Source organism: Electrona antarctica, assembly GCF_951216825.1.
Source record: "Electrona antarctica genome assembly, chromosome: 17".
NCBI lineage: Eukaryota > Metazoa > Chordata > Actinopteri > Myctophiformes > Myctophidae > Electrona > Electrona antarctica.
The window spans coordinates 14,568,582-14,589,763 of record NC_136798.1 but is presented as its reverse complement, the minus strand read 5'-3'; the positions used below and the strand labels follow the sequence as shown (position 1 = coordinate 14,589,763).

At 42.0% G+C, this 21,182-nt stretch overlaps 1 protein-coding gene across 1 annotated transcript; it reads left to right on the top strand.

Annotated features, from left to right (window-relative positions):
- The first annotated feature begins 10,038 nt into the window (after nucleotides 1–10,038).
- On the top strand, nucleotides 10,039–21,123 carry LOC306941347 (reticulon-4-interacting protein 1 homolog, mitochondrial-like). Its single transcript, XM_079526769.1, has 9 exons — nucleotides 10,039–10,698; nucleotides 12,423–12,574; nucleotides 12,808–12,876; nucleotides 14,064–14,188; nucleotides 14,618–14,666; nucleotides 15,117–15,253; nucleotides 15,834–16,017; nucleotides 18,742–18,837; nucleotides 20,423–21,123. The coding sequence occupies exons 1-9, from the start codon at nucleotides 10,407–10,409 to the stop codon at nucleotides 20,627–20,629; spliced, it is 1,311 nt and encodes a 436-aa protein (XP_079382895.1). The 5' UTR covers nucleotides 10,039–10,406; the 3' UTR covers nucleotides 20,630–21,123.
- Nucleotides 21,124–21,182: the final 59 nt, after the last annotated feature.

The following is a 21,182-nucleotide window of genomic DNA, read 5'->3' as shown; positions in this document are numbered from 1 at the left end:
TAGCACGATGTGCCAATCAGCCACCATAGTCTTGCTAAAACAATTGTCAGCAGTTGAAAAACCCTGGGAGCACAACAGAGAAGACCATTCAAGTGACATACTGTGTGTAGATTCCAACTCCCTGCAGTCAGTGTTAGGATTTAGGAACAGAGACCAGTTGGCAATATTGCAGACAGAGGTACCTCTGACTGATGCACAGCCAAGCTAATTCTCTCTCATAATTTGCACTAAGTCAGATTGACTACTGCATTTTAAGACTCTCCACATCTCTGATGAATGCCCTCATCTCAGCCCGGTTTCTTTTCAGACATCCGTGGAAGGAAGTCCTGCATCATTGTGTGCTCCTTGTGACATTCTGCAGGGCCCTGCTGTGTATGTGGGGGCCACTGTCTCAGCTCCAACATGGCATAACACTTACTTACTGTACAGCCGTATGCTGTAAGTATCAGACTTTAAGCTTGCTAGTAGTTCGGCCGCTTATTATTTTCAGCATCATATAGGCTACAGTACACGCACGCACGCACGCACGCACGCACGCACGCACGCACGCACGCACGCACGCACACACACACACACACACACACACACAATAGGTGAATGTGAGACAAATTGTTACTGTAAGTGCTTTGAGTGGTCAGAAGACTATATATAAGCCGTAAATGCATTCTACTCACCATTCAAGTCATTATGACAGAGCCTCACTTCCTGTTCAATCCTACAGAATCTGTAGGCGGAAGGCATATGCAAGGGGACAGACAGAGCACCTGTCATCTTCAAAACAGGAAGTGTATGTGAGATTTGAATGGTAAATTAGATAGATACCTGATTGGCAGAGGAAACATTGGAGCGTTCTGAACGCTGTTTGTGGAGTACGTGAAATGCAGGGGGGCTGGCTACATTTGAGTGGCTCAAGATGAAAACCTGCTATCTGCACATGACAATCAGGCTAATAACTTACTCATGACAATGGTCCACAACTCATCATGTCCCTGATTAGGGTGTCTCTGAAGGTGATTGACCTGATACACACTGGAGGTCAGAGGACTGAGGAGCCATTCGTCTTGACGAAATCAAAAGTAGGTTGCCTGCTCCGCTGACCTTGTGTGTCCTTCCCTGCTAACACTCCACTTGTAGGGCATTTTGTGTAATGAAGCTATTTTACTTTCAGACGTGCCCAAATTGCCCAATTGAGTGTCATACACCGTGGCCTGTGGCAAAGGTTTTGGAGTGTTTGTGCAAGTGGTTTTCAACTTTGCATAAGATTCTGTAGCTATATGGTTGAGGCATATCAAGGATCACTTTCAGCTTTTTCATGTATACAAAACAGAATAAATAACTGACAGTTACATACAGTACAGTTATATACTGTACAGTACATTCAATATCCACATGAATTCAATCAACGTTCCATGTAGTATTTTAATTGTCCCCCATTCAAAAACACAGAGGGAGTATCAATTCGCTGTGGAGAGATAAGGGAACGCACATAAAGATGACGTCAGGGGCGCAGCCACTTAAGTCAACACTTGCTCAAACCTGGATCCATTCCACTTCCACTGCCTTCCTCCATTCCTCGATGTCCAGATGAACTGGACACTTTGTCCCACAGCGAAGCAGAGAAGAGTGCATGCAAAAACTCAGCCTCCCAACTGGCCCACTTGCATATTGTGGGGCAGAAAAGGTACAAAAAAGAAAGGTACATGAGAGAAGAAAACAAGACCTCACACTCTACACATGTAGTTGGGGAGGGAGTGTACTTTGTACTGTATGTATGACTGTTGTGCACATGTTTTGTGAGTTTGTGTCTGTAAACTACTAAAGCATGTACATTGTACAGCATGCTTAACGAGTATGGGAGCAGGTTGTCAAAGTTGGAAGTTCCCTCAGCCTCTGGACCGTTCAAATTGAGAGCAATAATTCAGCCGTCAGCCATCAGCACATACTATGCTCCATAATCCCCAGGATAAACAGAGCCTGCATGGCCTGTGTGTTGTATATCTGATGCTGCCTTTGCAGCTAGTATGGAGGAAGCCAGTAGATAAGATGCTATCTGTGCCGTGAATGACAGAATGCACTGTGCTTCCTGTGTCACAGACTCCCATCTGTGCGGTGACCGTGACGTGCGTGCATGTGTGTATTTGTGTGTGCACTGCAGTCATAACACAACTACACCAGGCAGGCATTACATAGTGTAGCTCCGTTTGGAACCTCATATCTACGCGGCTCCGAGAAGAGGTTCCGTGTCAGGATATCCCTGCATGAGTAGAAATGGGGTTGAGCCCGTCCAAAAACAGTGGCAAAAACCCTTTTCGCAGTATCGTTCCCAAAAAGTAAAGGTATCAGAACCGAGCTACAGATGATAAAGTTAGGACAGACACATACAAGCTTAAGACAGGGGTGAAACAACTGCTTAAATCAGGCTTAAATAAAAATGTAGTCCAGTCAACCCCTGTCCGCATGCGCAGTACTGCTTCCGTAAGAGTGCATTGGGAAAACATGGTACTGGCTGACTTCATAAGCTTTGTATGCGGTTGATTCACCTCTGTCTAAAAATTGTCCTAAGTTTATCAGCTAGCCAGAAATACCTTTACTTTATGGAAACGATACTGCGAAAGGGGTTTTCGCCACTGTTTTTGGACGGCTCAACCCCCGTTGAAAATGCAGGGATATCCTGACACAGAACCTCTTCTCGGCGCTAAAGTGTAGATATGAGGTTCCAAATGGAGCTATATATAGTCGTATATTCCACTATTTTGTATTTGGAAGAACTCATGAATAATGTCAAAACCTCCTTAGATGCAGTAAAATACAGGCTGACAGACATGAGAAAGGTGGATGTGCTAAAACACTCGCTATAACCATAGGGGATCTGGAATTACATCCCTATATTTCCTGTAGTCATTTATCTGAGCCATGTCAGAGACTTTATGGCAACTAAAAGGTCTCACGTTTGTTGCTTGCAGCGGTGATTTTATCCACTCTGGCACACTGGTAAAGTGTGCTTGAGCACTGACTGAACCCCTATCTGCTCTGAGTGCACTCTGGTGCCTGTTAACTCTGATCTCTCTGGTTCAGGGAAAACATGCATTATGTTGGTGTAGAGCAGAGACATTTGAATGCCACAGACGAAAAACAGTCTAAGTCCACACTATTGATCCATAATGTATAAATGATAGATAAGGGTTCAGGACAACGAGGCCTTTTCGTGGAGGGGTCAGAATGAAATTTGGACTTTTTTCGTCTGTGGTACTCTTGAAATGGAGAGGTGCCCTAAAACAAAACTCTCAATGAACTCTCCGTAGATGAACATAGGAAACAATGTGCTTCCTCTGTGTGAGCAGGCTCGGCTAGCAAAACAACAGGTCTGTTAGCGCATAGTTCTCTGCCAGAAGTCACAGTGACAATTCATTGCCCTGTAATGGCGTTCTACAAAGTGCTCTATATGCAGAGCTCTAACTCTTTGGATATCTTCCCGCCAGTCATCCAGATAAGCTGTCGGTGAGTTAAGTATCCAAGGCACTGGACCTGTGGACCATAGTGTCAGTCTGACCTAATCAAGAACAAGTGGGGCAGTTTCCAAGGAGAGCAATCACTCGTTCATTCTAAAAATATCCTCCCAGAGCCCAACCAGCAAAAGGTGGCGGTGTGCTGCTATCCTTTCCTTTCTGTCTTGGCTCAGAAGAAGCCATTCAGTGACATTGTAAACAAGATTTCGACTCATTATCCTCCCCTGCTCAGGGAGCAGTGAGATGTCCAACCTTGCAGACTCATTATATGGCTGTGGTCTGCCAGGCCTCTAGAGACTTGATTGATAATTGGTTTGCCTGATTTAAGAGAGAGAGAGAGAGAGAGAGAGAGAGAGAGAGAGAGAGAGAGAGAGAGAGAGAGAGAGATATGGATGGATGTAACCACAGAAACGGATGACAGCGTGACATCACAACATGACGTCAGCCCCAGCCCCATGAAGGGCTGGCCACTGTGGCCAGTCATAGGGCTGGCCGGGGTTGAGCCAAAACAATAAGAAAAAGTAATACAAAAATCAATACACAGTAGCGTCTTTGGGCCGGTGAAGACCACAAATGCCAGGACCGATTTCCTGTGGCAGTCCGTGCCTGGACGTCACATTACCTTATATAAACTTGCGCATAATGAAGAATACTGCATAAGCTTTAGCGCATTAAAGTAAGATAAGAAGCAAGAAGAGTCTGAATAGGGACTATCCAAGAAATCCTTGGATTCAAGTGATTGACCGCTCATCCTGTAACCAGCTACCTATTATATAATTTATAAGTAATAGAATCCTTTTCTTTTTTTATCTAAATTCATCCCACGATTTTGCAACCCATTTTTTCACCCAGTGTCAATTATCTAATGTAATCCTGGGCGCTACACATACCTCGGGAGGGCAGCAGACTGACCTCAAAAAGCAAAGCAAAGTTCTTTGTTTACCCAGGGTGAATGGACTAAGCTCGAGATGCTTGTTTACAGCCAGACCCTGCTCATAGAACATTTCATGGTAGGGGTTCAATGCCTTGCTCAAGGGCACTTCAGCGGTGGTAATTTATGCTTCCTTCTATGCATGAGGAGTCCAAGTTGCTTCTTTTCACCTGACAGGTTAGCGTTTCCCCGGCCGGACGTAGCGCGTGGAAGGAACACGTTATTCCGACCAGTTCCTTTCAGTATAGAGGCAGTATAGAGACCAGGATTACTGCATATTTTTGTGAGGGTACGTACCCTAGGGGACACGGGGAGAACATGCAAACTCCACAAAGAAAGGCCCTTTCGCCAACCCCGCCTCAGGTATGGGCACTGATGACACGGAGGAGAGAACACGCCCCCAGCGCCCACAGTGTCCCCAGCGGGAATCGAACCCAGGACATTCTAGGTGTGAGGCGACAGCACTACCGACTGTGCCACTGTGCCCCAATATAATCCTTTTCAGCTACAGGTTCTCCCTAACAAAGAACCTCGGCAACAATGGTTCAGATGAGGAATGAATTAGGGAAGAACATAAGATGGACAGACATTTATACAGTACTGAATGCATGCATGAATTGCATATCATATCAAAGACAGTGTAGGATAGAGGAAAAATAATGAGAGAAGGACTGCCAGAGAGAGAGAGAGAGAGAGAGAGAGAGAGAGAGAGAGAGAGAGAGGGAGGGAGGGAGGGAGGGAGGGAGGGAGGGATGGAGGGAGGGAGGGGGGAGAAGTATTACTTGCACAGGAGAGATGTGGCCAGATGCCCTGAGGGGAGGATTAATCCATACTCTCTATCTAAACGTCAGGTTTAGTGGTCATTACAGCAGCTATCATTGGTCAGATGGTGACAGTGCACATTTGCAGTCTTTTCTGCCTGACCATTAAATTAGATAAATTAAGAGCCTTGCTTTATTTAGAGTAATTATGTGATTTTAGGCCACTGGTCCCAAGACGGCAAGGAGGCCCAGATAACCATGGCTATAGAGACTTTCCAGGAAGCAGGGCGATCTTCCACACAGACACACTTTTTAGATAGTTGTGACTCTAAAGCATACTGTATGACACGTCACAGGACAATGTCAGTAGCTAGGATGCAACTAAAATATGAGCTTACTGTCACATGACAAAAGTATCAGGTGAGTCTGACCCATTCTTGCTGATGGGGGGAAACGCTCTAATCATTCTGGCTATGGTTCAGAGTACTGAGAGACTGCACCCCAGCTCACAGCAACATCAAACTGAGGGCTTGTTTGGTCTGATTTGGCTGCATACTGACAAACTGTACTTCATTAGGCAGGCCCACTGTAATGAGGCTGCAAAGACAAAGCACACAATAAGTGGTGTGTCCTCTGGGTGCTCTGATATAATAGTGGAAGTTCTGTTTGTTGCGCGGTGTCATGCTGAATCATGATTATAGTCTACTGCTACAGGGTCCCCTAGGAGTCTCTCTCCCTCTCTCTTGCCTTTATTCTTTCTTTCAGCAACCAGCCAAATTCCTTGCAGTGTCACTGCAAACTTGCAAAGTTGCCAAGAGCTTTGACAAGCTAATGTTGATTGATATGAGATGATCATGAGAGTGATTATATACGGTATGTATATATTTTCACCCACATTTAATTATGATGGGTGAAAATATATACATATTGCTAGAGATCATCTTGCTTATTGCATTATAGGGGTGCAAGCCCAAAGCACTGAAACCCTACTTAGTGTGGTTGCCAAAGGCAGCCAGACTATAGGCCTACTAATTGCCCAACTTTATTTATTTATTTATTCCGTATAAACCTTTTAGGGTCCCTGTGATGTTACATCATCATCTTACTTTACTTAGCAAGCTAAGTGTGGTCACCGGTCGGTGCAAACACACTTGCAATTTTCCCAGAATTGCACCCTTCTAGTTGGTGTAATAGCACAACCAGACTAGCTTGATACAACGTATCAGTGTTTATGTAAGGGCAACCACACTTGCTACACTCACCACACTAACACTTACCACACCTGAAGTTCAGTCATGCGAGAGAATCAGAGTAGAATAGCTGGAAAGGAGCCAGCTTAGGTGGTTCGGGCATCTGGTAAGGATGCCTCACGACGAGCGTCTCCCTATAGGCAGGTCATTTTTCACAGTTTTGGCAGTTCTGTGCTGTCGTTTTCCTCGAAATTCTGAAATATGATAGAGGGTCGTGGGAATCGGTCAAAAAGCAAAGCTCGCAGTCATTCATCAAAGGACCTCTGACCTTTAGATCTCCCAATGACTCAATGAGTCAATTATGTGATTAGCTCGATCCACTTTTGACGACATCAAGAAATCGATTTCGTAGCCTAGTTATTGAAATCTTCAAAGGCAGAAACGCCGATAGTAGGCTATATAACATCTTGGGAAGACCTCGTGCCTCTCTATATTACCTGTTTGATTTTGGAGAATGTTTCTATAGCTCATTTTGCATATTGCGTATAGGCTAGCTTATTTCTTTCATGGCTTAACCCCGTCTTATCGCTGCTTGCAGCTATATTGTCAATTTGTCACTTGAAGTTAAAGGTGAAGTCATGTATTAGTTACTTGATGGGGTTTTCCATTATTATGTGTTATGTCACCATGCTGATGTCATAAATAATCTATAGGTTTTCCATTATTATGATATAGGACTTTTAATATGACATCATCACCACTTAAACCCTTGTGATAAAGAGTGACTGTTTTAAGAAAAATAGCTCTATGTGTAGAGTAGACAACCACACTTGAATGGTTCCTCCCAGAATAATTGTTTCAACCCTATTGATGAGGCACGTGTTATCTTTAAATGATGGTACTTTCAAGTGCTTAATTTTTCATGCCCTGTTAGCAACTGACCACCTCACAGTCTTTGCGGTCGTCAAGGGCGGTACTAAGACCAACAAGGACTCAAAAACACACATAACAAGAAGACTTAAAACACATGAGGCAGCTGAGTCTTTAAAAAGCGATTTAAAGAACCAAGACTGGAACAGGGTCTATGTAGAGGATGTGAATAAATCGTATAATTCGTTTTTATCCACATTTACGGATCTCTATGATAAAAACTGTCCTCTAGTAACGAAAACTCTAAAACAGAAATATGGTGGGAAACCATGGATAACTAAGGGAATACAGAAAGCATGTAAAAAGAAAAACACACTGTATAAAGAATTTCTAAAAAAGAGGACAACAGAGGCAGAACTTGCTTACAAGATATATAAAAATAAATTAATACGAATAATGAGAAATAGTAAAAGGGATTATTACAGTAAAATACTGGAGGAAAATAAGAATAATATCAAAAATACATGGAAGGTACTGAATGGCATTATAAAAAAGGGGGCGGGGAAAATAGGATATCCAAATTACTTCCGGATGAGAAACAATACAACCATTAATGAAATGAAATTAGTGGCAGATGAATTTAATTACTTTTTTGTTAATGTGGGTCCTGAGTTAGCTAAGAAGATCCCAAAGACTGATGATAAAGACAAGGTGGAAGGTGGGACCAGAAGGATAGCGAATTCTATATTTTAAACGGAACTGATTAAAAAGAAATTATTGACATTGTCAACAAATGTAAGCCCAAGACATCTATAGATAATAATGGAATTGACATGGCATTAGTTAAGAATGTTATAGAATATGTAGCGAAACCCCTTTCTCATATTTGTAACCAATCATTAAAAACAGGAACATTCCCTAATGAGATGAAAATAGCAAAAGTCATACCAATATACAAGACCGGAGATAAACACGAACTAACAAATTATAGACCTGTTTCCCTCCTTCCACAGTTCTCAAAAATATTGGAGAAGGTATTCTATAAAAGATTGGACGATTTCATTTGTAAACACAAGGTAATATGCGAACAGCAATATGGCTTCAGGGCAAATAGGACAACAACCCATGCACTTATAGATTTCGTTGAGACTGTAACTACAGCAATAGTAAATAAAGATTATGCAATAGGACTATTTCTAGATCTCAGCAAAGCATTTGATACCGTAGATCATGACTTATTATTAAATAAATTAGATAAATGTGGAATTAGAGGGTTAGCTCTCTCTTGGATAAGTAGCTATTTGCATAACAGAAACCAGTATGTAGAAATAAATAACTGCAAGTCAAAACGGTTGAATGTTAAATGTGGGGTTCCTCAGGGTTCAGTGTTGGGTCCATTGCCCTTCATCCTGTATGTGAACGAAATCTGTGAGGTCTCAAAAATAATGAAAACCATAATATTTGCGGATGACACAAATTTGATCTGTTCTGGAAATAATTTGGAACAACTTTTGGAGACAGTGGAACAGGAACTAAAAAGATTAAAGATTTGGTTCGATTCAAACAAGTTAACTCTAAATTTAACTAAAACAAAGTATATAATATTCGGGAACCGTATAGTTAGTACAAACAAAAAACTTACAATAAATGAAATTGAACAGGTGGCTGAAGTGAAGTTTCTTGGAGTAATAATAGATAACAAAGTATGCTGGAAGCCTCATATTAATTATATAAAAAGTAAAATAGCCAAATCAATTGCAATACTATATAAGGTTAAAGATGTTTTAAATAAAAGCTCATTATACATGCTGTACTGTTCCTTCATATTGCCATACATAACTTACTGTGTTGAAGTATGGGGTAACACGTATATAACAAATACAAAGCCAATATTCATCCTACAAAAAAGAGCAATAAGAATAGTAAATAAAACTGCTTACAGAGAACCATCTAACCAACTGTTTATTAAAGTAAAAACACTAAAATTCAAAGATCTAGTTGATCTAAAAATACTACAAATAATGTATAAAGCAGAACACAAATCTTTACCGGAAAACATCCAAAAGTTGTTCCAAAACAGAGAGAGCCATTATAATTTAAGAGGAATTTGTATGTTTGAGCAGCCACTTGTGAGGACCAATGCAAAATTACACTGTATTTCTGTCAAAGGGGTTACACTGTGGAACAAATGTAGAGATGAACTGAAGCTAAGCAGGACATGGAATGGGTTCAAAGGGATGTTCAAAAGCGACATAATTAAGAGATATAGGTTAGAAGAATAGCCAATTGGGTAAAGTGCTGATCTTATGATATACAATAGGTATTGTCATTACCATAATTATTAATTATTAATAATTATTATTATTCATTGTAATTATATATTTAGTTGAATGATCTTATATAGACTTGATTGTTTTTTTTGTTTTTTTTTGTATTTCCATTTTGTTATTAATACTGTGAGTGTGTAAACAAAGAAAAAAAAATCAACCTGAATATAATTTTGATAAGTTTTGATGTATTGAGATACACAAAGAAGGGGTAGGACTTGATAAGTTTTCAATAAACTTCTTCCTACTCCTTTTTCGATAAGTTAAGGATTATGAAAGATCACTATTATTATCTTTGGACGCTTCTTTTTTTGTTTTTAATATTTACTTTGTCTTTTCTTGTTTATATTTTAACATGTTCGGAATAAATAAATAAATGAAATAAATGAAATTACCTCTAATGATTTTGCAGAAGCAAACCTTCAACTTCTTTGAAGAGTGCACGTTTTGTTTTCCTGTCAGCCGAGCAGTCTCATTGGCTGCTGCACTGAGTTCAAAGGGTATGACTGTACAGCTAGGGATCAGGATTTAGAAGAGTAACATGCTAATTGGTAATAATGGCACTCGTTTATTTGTGTGACGGATAGCGAAGAGCCTTTCGCCCAATTTAGCGGATAGTATCTACATAATACGGCATGCCATGCATCCGTAATGTGTCCTATCTTGACTTGCATAACATTCAGTGAGTGGAGCCAACCTTGACATGCTAACATTAGCTGGATAGCTCGCTAGCTAGTGTCCTGTCTACTTCCAAATGTCTCTGTAGGTTAGGTTAGGTGTCAAAAGGATCACTGTGTAGACCAGACAGAAATAGTACTTCAATGGGGTCTGTCAGACTATTGACATCGATAAGACTTTTATGTCCTTCCTACAGGACAGCGGTAGGTTCGACCAAAACATTAGCCCGTGCAAGATGCAATGTATATTGCAGAAGACATTTTTGCAGGTCTTCAAGACAACAGAACTGTATGCCAGCTTGGGTTATTGACGAGTATGGTACCAATGCCGTCTTGAGGTTCACAGACGAAGCCACCATCCCCACTGTTACTGACAGTGATGTGATGATCCAGGTTCATGCTGCTAGCCTTAATCCAATCGATATGTCGATGAGGGGTAAGTGGTAACTACTGTGCACTTATGCATTCATGTTTTAAGATTGAATGTTTAATAGCGACTCATGGTAGTCAGGTTTGGTGCATTTTGTAGTTTAATTCTTGTGTTACAACATTTTTAACTATACTATTAAAATGCAAGAAATGCAATCAAACTGTATCAAATGCATTAAGAAACAGTAACAATAAGAGACATTTAAAAGGAACTATTGAAGTTTTGACATGTCAAATAGAGATTGATTGATTGAAATATTTATTAACAGTTGACGACCCAATAAAGCAACAAGAGGGTCCACCTTGTTCAATTCATCAAAACATTTAGAGACGTACAAATAGACACTTCTATATAGCCAAAGAACAGAACAGGAATTCATCATAAAGGAGGTAAAAGCCATAGAACACCCAGGTTAATTTCTGTTCGGGTGCAACATGGCGGCATTAAATGTGATAAATGCTCCGTTTGTACTCGCCCATTAACTAATTCCAAAGACGTGGAGTGACATATGTGAAATCCATGTGAAAGTTCTGGCATAAAACGTGTATTTAGTCAATTATCTCCACCTTTTCACGAGATGCACACGGACATCTTTCTCTTTCGCAAAGGGGCCCGGAATGACAGCTGGACTTCATTTATCAAAATTCCTCTGATCACCACAAATGTCATCACCAATTGACCAGGGAAAATGTTTGGGACACACAATTGGCAGGTGCCTTGCGATAGGTGCTGGGTAATTAATCACACCACTTGCCAATTGTGTGACCCAAACTTTTGTGTTTCCCTGGTCAATTGGTGATGACGTCTGCGGTAAGCAACAGGAAGTATTGGTAAAATCAGTCCATCGATCATTCCGGGCCCCTCGCCCGGAGAGAAAGACGTCCGTGTGCATCTCTTGAAAAAGTGGAGATAATTGACTAAATACACGTTTTGTGCCAGAACTTTCACATGGATATGAAACTAGAGGACAATATTTCACTCCACGTCTTTGGAATTATTTAATGGGTGAGTACAAATGGAGCATTTATCACATTTAGGCCGCCCATAATTCAATTCAACCAGGAGCGGACGGAAGGGTTCTATGCCTGTGATACATGAGTATATGAAATGGTCAGACATTCTAGGTCTAGTGTGTTCTCAGTGCCTTTGGCTAGCTTTGGTCCATAGCTCTAATGTCATTGCATTAGAGCTATGCGACTATCGACTTCCTGCGCTTGCATGATGCAGACCAGCCTCTCAAGTCGACTTTGGCGAAAAAAGAAAAAAAAAACGTTTTCGCTACTCACCAATACAAAGATGGTTTGTGTGATGACAAAGCCTACTTTCCGTGGTGGACGCACTCTGGGCCCCCACCACACGCATAAAATGCTGCTTCACTTTTTGGGCAGACAAGGATATTTTTCCCACCGGAATAAAAATACTTTTAGTTACTCCACTGCACCCTCTACTGATATTGCCGTGACACAAAAACCATTTTCTGGCCAAAAAGTGTATTTTATGCGTGTGGTGGGGGGCTCAGAGTGCATCCACCAGGGAAAGTAGGCTTTGTCATCACACAAACCATCTTTGTATCGAAAACGTTCTTTTTATTTTCGCTACAGTCGAGAGGCTTGTCTGCATTTCATGCGAGCGCAGGAAGTCGAAAGTCGCATAGCTCTACCGGCATTAGAGCTATGGACCAGGTGACGGAGGCTTTACATTTTAAACACAATGCCTTACTTTGATTTTAGGTGGATATGGGGCTACACTGCTGAACCTCAGGCGGGATCCAAAGATATTGATGCAGAATGACAGTGAGTTTCCTCTGATACTGGGCCGTGATGTCTCTGGCGTGGTGGTGGACTGTGGCTCTGGAGTGACCCATTTCACTCCAGGAGATGAGGTAATGGTCTGGCCTGTCCCCTCATTGTTGGATCCGCCCTGCAGACTTACAGTTAAAACAAAACATGTATTTGACCAAAGAGGAAATGTGATGACGCAAAGTGAACAATAACATTCTGCAATATAAAATTAAGTTAATCTGACATTATGTATTACTTATTTAACCCCAAACAACAAAGAGTTAGCTGCCAAATTGCCTGATGCACAGCCTGTTGAAAGTACATCCTGTTTCAGGTGTGGGCTGCGGTGCCTCCATGGAAACAAGGAAGCCTTGCAGAGTTTGTGACTCTTACAGAGTATGAGGTACAGTATGAGTTGATTCTATCTATCTTATCTACACACACACACACACACACACACACACACACACACACACACACACACATTATTGTATTTTATTTTATGTCCAAAAAGTATATTTTACAGAGAAGCTGGGGTCTTGCGAGGCTTCCCAGACTGGAGAATAGACATTGACCAACGCAAAACAGGCTTTGTTTCGATGAGTACCGACGTGGTTTTGTTTATTTTTGGTAAAGTTGGATCCCTCGCACGGCAGTGGAATTTTTACCAGTGAGCAGCAGAGGCTTTCCTGGCAGGGCATTGGTGAGAACTTGTTAACGCACTGGACCAGGGCTAACACACACACACACACACACACACACACACACACACACACACACACACACACACACACACACACACACACAACAATAAATATGGCAGATTAAAACAAATATATAGTAGAAATCCCAAAACAAGGTGCTCTTTGGTACAATTGAGTGACAATGTTAAATGGCAAAAAAGGAAAAAGACCAAGGCACTCTAGTGGAAAAATAAAAAAGTCTTATTTGAATTGGCTACAGCATGACAAGAATATAAAGTAATGCAATCCATTTGTTGCCAATAAATATGTCAATTTACCTTTTTTGTTTGTTTTTGTTTTTATTATTATTATTTTTTTTACTGCAAACTGACCAAAATCCTGCAGGACATTTTGTTTATTGTCAGACCTTTCAACCTTGAACAGAATGAAATTCCATATGATATCTCAGTTTTCAAGCGAGCAGCAACAAGGGCATGAGTGTCAGAACTGTGAACAGCAAAATGAACAGCAAAATGCCTGGAGGAGGTATGCCCTGTTATGTTATCCTGCAGCCGTTTACGGTACGTTAATTAATTGGGATTAAGTTATTCTGGTTGCGTGAGCCTCTGAGGCAGCAATTAGGCAGACAGACAAACTGCCCTGTGTTTCCTCTGAACCCCCTGGCTTGTTTGGAGTCGTTCCCTTGGCTTGTTGGAAGCTCTGTTCACATGGCAGCTTCTCGGTAGTTCTCGTCACACGCACTAAAGTCCTCAGTGTTAATTTAAATCTTTACCATTTGGTTACATTTGTATACTCGGCGAGTTATAAATGGACGAATTAACACAGATTTGACTGTGGCCACTTTGACTATGCTTGTTGATATTGAGCTGGTGTTTGTGTGTTACAGGTCTCCCACAAACCAAAATCGCTGAGTCACGTGGAGGCAGCATCCATTCCCTATGTAGCCTCTACAGCCTTGTCTGCCCTCGTCAATGCAGGTGGCCTTTGCAGAGACAACTGCTCCGACAAAAGGCAACTATCACTCCAGCATGGTTACTTAAATTAGATGCATTGCCCTTATTTCCAAATAATCCCAATTGGTGTATAGCCATAGTCTCTGGCTGTGGGCTCCCTTTTTGCGAAATGTCCCCCAGAAAATAGCCTATCTACAAGCAAATGTTTGACAGTGATGACAGTTCCAAAATAGGTACACCAGGTTGAAAGCAACGGATTCGTGAAATACAACCGATATTCAAAGTGGTTAAACTAGCACAATTATCTTATGAATTGAATTTGAGTTGGAAAAAATCATATGTACATAATATTTTTATGATGATGATTATTATAAAAAATCGTACAATTTTGGCCCCCCTCGCAGCCTCCCCGACTTGTAAAACCAGTGCTGTAGTTGTACTTCTGTACTGTAACTGACTCTGTATTTCCCAATTGTTTTTCTTCCAGAGTTTTGATCACTGGAGGATCGGGAGGTGTGGGAACATTTTCTATTCAGGTAAGTCAAACTCCACAAGCTCCATCAGCAATCATATCTGACCATTTTAAACTCTGCGTGAATATGCGCCCACAGCACTCGGGTGGAACAGTGGTAAAGTAGCTGCCCACCACCGTGGAGTCGGGGCTCGGGGCTTAGAATGCACTGTGTTTATACGAATACAACTGGCCCGTGTGCGGGGGAGGGAAGCCGGGCAGAGAGGGTCATAATTGTTACTGCATGTACACCTTACGGGTTGGGGTGGTGCCTGTCAGCAGGGAGTGTTGGGCGGGAGGAGTAGGGCGGAGGCTTTACGTCCTCCTGTTAGGGGCTCCTCAATGGCAGGTGAGTCGGTATGATGCAACAGCAGTAACAACACAGGAATGTGTGTAGGGAGGAAATAATTGGCATAACTAAATTGTGGAGCACTGATTGACATGTATATTTCTTTACCTCTGTGTGTGCTGCCAGTTATTGAAAGCTTGGGGTGCCCACGTCACTGTAACATGCGCTCACAACGCGGAGGGACTTGTTAGAGGGCTGGGAGCCGACGAGGTGGTGGACTACGCTGCAGGGGACGCGGCTGCACAGCTGGAGATAATGGAGAGGTATGTGTGATTATGCTGGAAACCGCATTAATGCCCCATCGGAGCGTGTTTCTAAAGAAGACCGGAGGAACAAACAGATGCAATGATATCCTTGGCTTATTCTTAGAAGAGTGAATGAATTGGAGCAGATAATGTTCTCTTCCAGAAATAGGCCCCTGTGTCACCATGTCAGTTTGTCTTGTTAAGATTTTATGTCAGGTGGAGTGTGGAGGAAGTACAAAGTAATGAAAGAGTTGTGTGTGGCTCTAATAGAGTGTTTTTTTCTATCTTCTCTAAAAAGCAAGGAACATCTGATTCCTGTTGTTTCCATGGAGACCTGACGGGATGCTAGATGCCCCTATTTGCCACCCTCCCATCTTTTTCTCGAAATAAAATCACTCAACCATAACCTCATCTCTGACCCAAAAGGAATTAGCACATTAACAAGCGATTTGTCATACTGAATTTAGTCCATGATCTTGTAACTCATCATCCCATCAGGATGTTGTGTTTTTTTATATATATTCATCCATGCGTAGCAAAGCTGAAAAGGATTTTGCCTCCCAGATACTCCCCTGTTCATAAGGCTGACACTGTGCAGGTTTGATGTGATTCTCGACAACGTGGGCGGTGAGACGGACCAGTGGGCTCTGGGCCTGCTTAGGTCCTGGACCGGGGCCAAATACGTCACCCTGGTATCGCCCTTCCTCCACAACACTGACGCCATGGGCCTAGTGGATGGAACCATCCGCTCAGGCTTCTCCCTACACAACAAGGCCATACAGGTACATTTATTCACATAAAAAGTTTAAACACACAGGGGAGTGATGAGGTGAAGTGAGAGGTAGGTAGAAAGATGTGTATATATATATATATATACACACACACATACACTGACTTGTCTAACCACCTGCCAGAAGAAATATTAATTAGCGCCTTGATTCGGAATACAATACAGTTCAGTGAGCTTTGGGAAAACAACAAGCAAGTTGTAAAAGCAACAAAGAAAATGTCTGAAATTAGATACTTTTCTTTTCTCGATCTAACTAACTACATACTTCATGTAGATTAGAAGATTAACAGATGTCTAAGAATGTATACCTATATTTAGGAAATGGAGATTGGACTGAATAGAATATTTAAAAATTGCCAATGGAAAGGATTTTTGGGGTCCATTTAACAGTAACCAGCCGTTACTGTTTAATGCCTCAGAAATCACCTTTTTGTTGGAATTGGTAATCAACGATCAACACAGTGCACAATGTCAAGAATTACACAGTAGTACCACGCCACGCATAAAAGCTTAATGACCTTAACAAAATGAAATTACATCACAGTGAAGTGGGTGTCCACCTGTTGCAGCTGGTGGATGTTTTTGTTTTGCTCTGATTTAATTTTCAGTCAGCCTCCACATCAGACGGACTGATGTTCCCTTGGTGGATTAGGCAACAAAGAGGCTTGCAGGAACCTGACTCTGCTTTTGTAATGGATTCTTTATTCACGAGAGTTTATGCTTGATCAGCTGTAGCATACGCTGCAGGGTGTCATTTAAACCTGACGGCATATACAGTATGTGCAGAAGAGGGAATCTCAAGACTTCATTCGTTTTTGGTTTCTGTGTGTGTGAAAGCTCCCTGTTTTCGGGAGCGTGTTCCCTTTAATTCCAACTGCTCTGTTTGCGGAGCATGTGTGTAATAGAGGTGTAGTGAGTTTGGACTGAACAGAGAGTGGATGAATAGTTTGGAACAGGGTGGGGCTGCTCTGGGGACTGAGTCAAGTTATCCTTGGGTTGTGCAGGCATGGCTGACAGCAGAGCTGGCGGCATTATGGTTGTGTCGATGCGTGTGTGTGTGTGTGTGTGTGTGTGTGTGTGTGTGCGTGCGTGTCATTTTGCTGAAGCAGCAGTATTTGGGCAGATTGTGGCTGACTCTCTCTCCCCCTGCAAATACCAGTGTTTGTGTGTTTCCCACCAAGCCTCCGGGGCCCATTGTCCCCCCCCCCCAGGAGCAGTCGCCTGGTCAGTTTGGCGGAGCTCAGACCTATGAGTCAGTCACACCCAGTGCAGTCAACACTGGACAGTGACTCTTTGCAAAGGGGCAAGTACAGCCTAACAGCATCCTCTGGTGGATAATTTGAGAACATTGTTGAAAGAAGCAGAAAGACATGAGGCTGTCTGTTTGGAAAGTGGCCCCAGTGTTTCAAAAGCCTTAGAGGTGTGGCAAAGTGAGGCTCATAATTAGCATGAATTATTGAATAGTATTAACAACCACTTAAACCCTATATGCTTTGCATATCGAGAAACGGTCAATCTACAAGCTCAAAATGCATCACGAAAGGACATGTGAATATGTAGATCGGCTTGAAAGATGTGAGCATGTCGATCGTCTATTTGTGCTGATTGTTTGCCTAGAACATTTATCACAGACTGCCCAGAACATGTTGTGTAGAATCAGAATCAGAAGACTTTATTGCCATCCCATGACATGTAAACATGTTAGGAATTTGGTTTGGTGGGACAGCAGAGTGCAGTTACAACATTAGAACAAGTGCAAAACAGGACAAGACAGTGCAAAGAATAGTGAATAAATATAAAGTGCAGAGAGTTCAAGTGATCAGTTCACTCACAATGAGTGTACACACTCATTGTAACCGCTGCATGTCTAAAACAATAGTCACCTGGCTTCTTAACGCCTTTCTAAATCTGTGCATAGCTGTAGCTTAAATCTTAAATGTTTTTTTGCATTCAAGGATCTTCGGTACATGTCATCAATAAAATGCCAGAGGTGGGATAAACAGCCTATTAGTCACTGGTGACTTGTTTTGTTGGTTGACATCTAGTAGCAAATATAAGTGTTATACTACTTTGCTTACATCCATGTATATTGACTACATAACATTCCAGCAGCCTGGGTTCACTTGATAAGAAATTACATGTGTTTTCTCTGTTACCACTAGTTAGTTTAATTGTCTGGCAAGCTAAGTCTCTCATTAACTATGCATGAAGGTTTGATTGTCGTACTTTGGTAGCAGATGAGACGAACATGAATGAGTTGTTTATTATTTATACCCAAGCTCAATACTATTTGGAGACCTCATTTGGAGGCCTATTGCACTTCTTTGTTGTATATTCAAGGAACATTGATTGGTCTTATTCTGTACTTTGACAAAACATTTTGTTTTTATGCTTGCGTGATATGGCGTCTATACATACAGTAGATTACTGTAGATGTATTCTAATTTAATTCTCATATTCTCATATAACTACAAGTTCTTCTAGCAAGTAGCAACATAATTGTCTGAGGGGAACAGTATTCAGTACACTGAAACTTGCACCATCACATTAGAATTCAAGGTGCAGTATGAAAAATCCATACACAGCAATAACCAAATGATGATGGCAGCTATCCAATGATATCCCTGTTGTTGTCCGGTGTTTCTTAGTGTCGTGACATAATGATCTATCTTGCATCTTTAGTTATTGTCTCCTCTCCTCTCTGATTGCCTCTCAGAACATTATGTCACACGGGGCGTTTTACCGCTGGGGATTCTATGCTCCTGATGGCCCTGCCCTGGACGAGGTCTGCCAGCTGGTGGAAGCAGGAAAGGTATATATCTATATCTATACATATATTTACTGTATATAGCCGCACGGCTACCTGCAAACTGAACAACCTACACTGAATGACAAGGGAGAAGATGTGTTATGTAGCAATTTTGTCAGACTGCGGCGTGTAAAGTATGCAACATCGATGCAATGGGATACTGCACACCAAACTGAACACAGGAGCGTGCCAGGGATGCCGTGCATTGCTTGCTGCCCTATTCAGATCTCCTCCCCGCTGTGCTGGTTGGTTGTGGCTGGTTTGCCGGCCCGATGAGTCAGGCGCCCCCGGCAGGCTATGAATGGGTTTTCAAACAGTGCTGAGCAGCCATTCGTTAAGCGCACCGGACCTCAGACCCTTTGTCCTAGGGCTTACAGCAAGCAGCATGCTCGGATCTCTCTGTGTGTGTGTGTGAGGTGGCCGAGGTGTGGTGGGAAGTCGTATTGATGACCCACACACACATACACACACACACACACACAAACAACCTCTGACTCCATATCTCTGATTCTCATTCAGACGTGTGGACTGGAGTGGACGGTCTGCAGTGTGATGCTGTGCTCCCCATTCATTGAGAATGACGGGAGATGCTGACAAGAATAACAAGTCCGGTTGGAGTGGTGTGTGTGTGTATGTGTGTGGGGGGGAGGGGGGGTAGTGGGGTGGGGCGTGTAGTTAAGTAATGTCCAGCCTCATCACATTCTAAACCCCTCCATCTCTTTCTTTTTCTGTTTGGTTGAACACTATGAATGCAACGGTGAATGACTTAGTTGCTGGGGATGATTTGGCATTGGCAGGAAATGCAGGATTGTGGCCATTCTTACCCCCGATATATTTATAAAGCAGTGATTCCCAAACAGCGTGCACACTTTGTGTGCCATGTGACTAGTCCAGGTGTGCCTTGGGGATTTTGTGACAACCACACAATATTATTGCAATATGCAACTATGCACAACATTTACAGTAGTATTGTACATCAGTACTTTCCCCCCCGATTTTAGGCATATCATTATATATTTAATCGTTTTTTCTTTTTTTTCCCAAATACTTTCTACTAGGTTATATTCTGATACTCATTGAATGTCTTCAGTAATAGGGGTCTCCAAAATGTGTTTAAATCAGTGAACACATACAATACCAGTACAAGAAGTGGTGACACACTCGAAAATTGTAGCTGATAAATAATTGGTACTTTCTCCTGATGGGCTGAAGATTTGCCACCCACCTGAAAATGTATTTTCTATTAAAGTGCTGGTTACTGAACACTATTGTAATGATTATCAGAATATAGTGCTTTAACCTAAAAACATACAATTGCATACTCTACCTTTTATTTAATAAATAAAATAAAAATCACTTGTGTGAACTGTGGGGTGTACAATCCCATACATCACATTTCGTGCTCAGCCAATCAAATCATCACAATGGGCTGGGGTACACCCAGACGCACAAACCTGGGCATAGGAGGGTCTCAAAAATAATCGTTTACTGAACGTATATGGGATATTTTTGCACGGATATGAATACAGGTGTTCCCTGAGAGATTGACTTGGTTATCTATGACAACGCTTCTCCTGGTCCACCTCAGATTCTGCCGGTGGTGGAGGCCCAGTTTCCATTCGCCCAGGTGCCTCAGGCCTTTCAGAAGGCGGAGCAGGGCCATGCCAGGGGGAAGACGGTGGTCAGAGTGGTAGAAGAGGATGAAGGAATCACACAGGCCAAAGAGATGGTCGAGGACCTTCCCAGAGAGGCTGGAGATGCAGATGCGATGCAGATGCGAGCTGCACTAAGATAATAGACAGAATGCGGAGAGACGATATTTTTCTTTGCGATCTCCCAAAGACAACTACTGAATGGGAGTGAGCTCAGCTGTCCAGAGAGACAAAGGCCACGGGGGATGTGCAGTCAACAGCATGCATGACTTCACCTTACATGAATGGTACAACTTGTATCCAATGGCTGAGGGTTGTGGACCATGTGCTGTCAATGTGACAGCTAGCCGCATACAAAGTAAAATCCTCAATGTTCATTTAACTCGTAGGGTGAACTTTTTTTTACACCCTCAAATGGATGAATTAACACTGAGGATTTTACTGTGTAGGAAATGACACCTCTCACAACCTTGCTAGCCTCCACCCAGGGTTTTTCAGTGATGTAAAAGTGAACCAAAGTAAAGAATTCAAGCTACACTGGGGGAACAAAATGGTAAAAGCCTAACATACAATGTTGTAATTGTTTTGACTGGTTATATATGTTGGTTACAAAAATAAAATAGATTTATCACTATTATTTTTTGATTGGGTTTTCCTTTACTAAGTGTGGCTGATATCATGCTTGAAAATGTAAAG

Coding starts and splice junctions, on each gene's coding strand:
- LOC306941347 (XM_079526769.1), top strand. CDS start 10,407: ATGGGGTCTGTCAGACTATTGACATCGATAAGACTTTTATGTCCTTCC. Junction 10,699..12,422: donor AATCGATATGTCGATGAGGG/GTAAGTGGTAAC, acceptor CTTTGATTTTAG/GTGGATATGGGGCTACACTG. Junction 14,667..15,116: donor TGGGAACATTTTCTATTCAG/GTAAGTCAAACT, acceptor GTGTGCTGCCAG/TTATTGAAAGCTTGGGGTGC.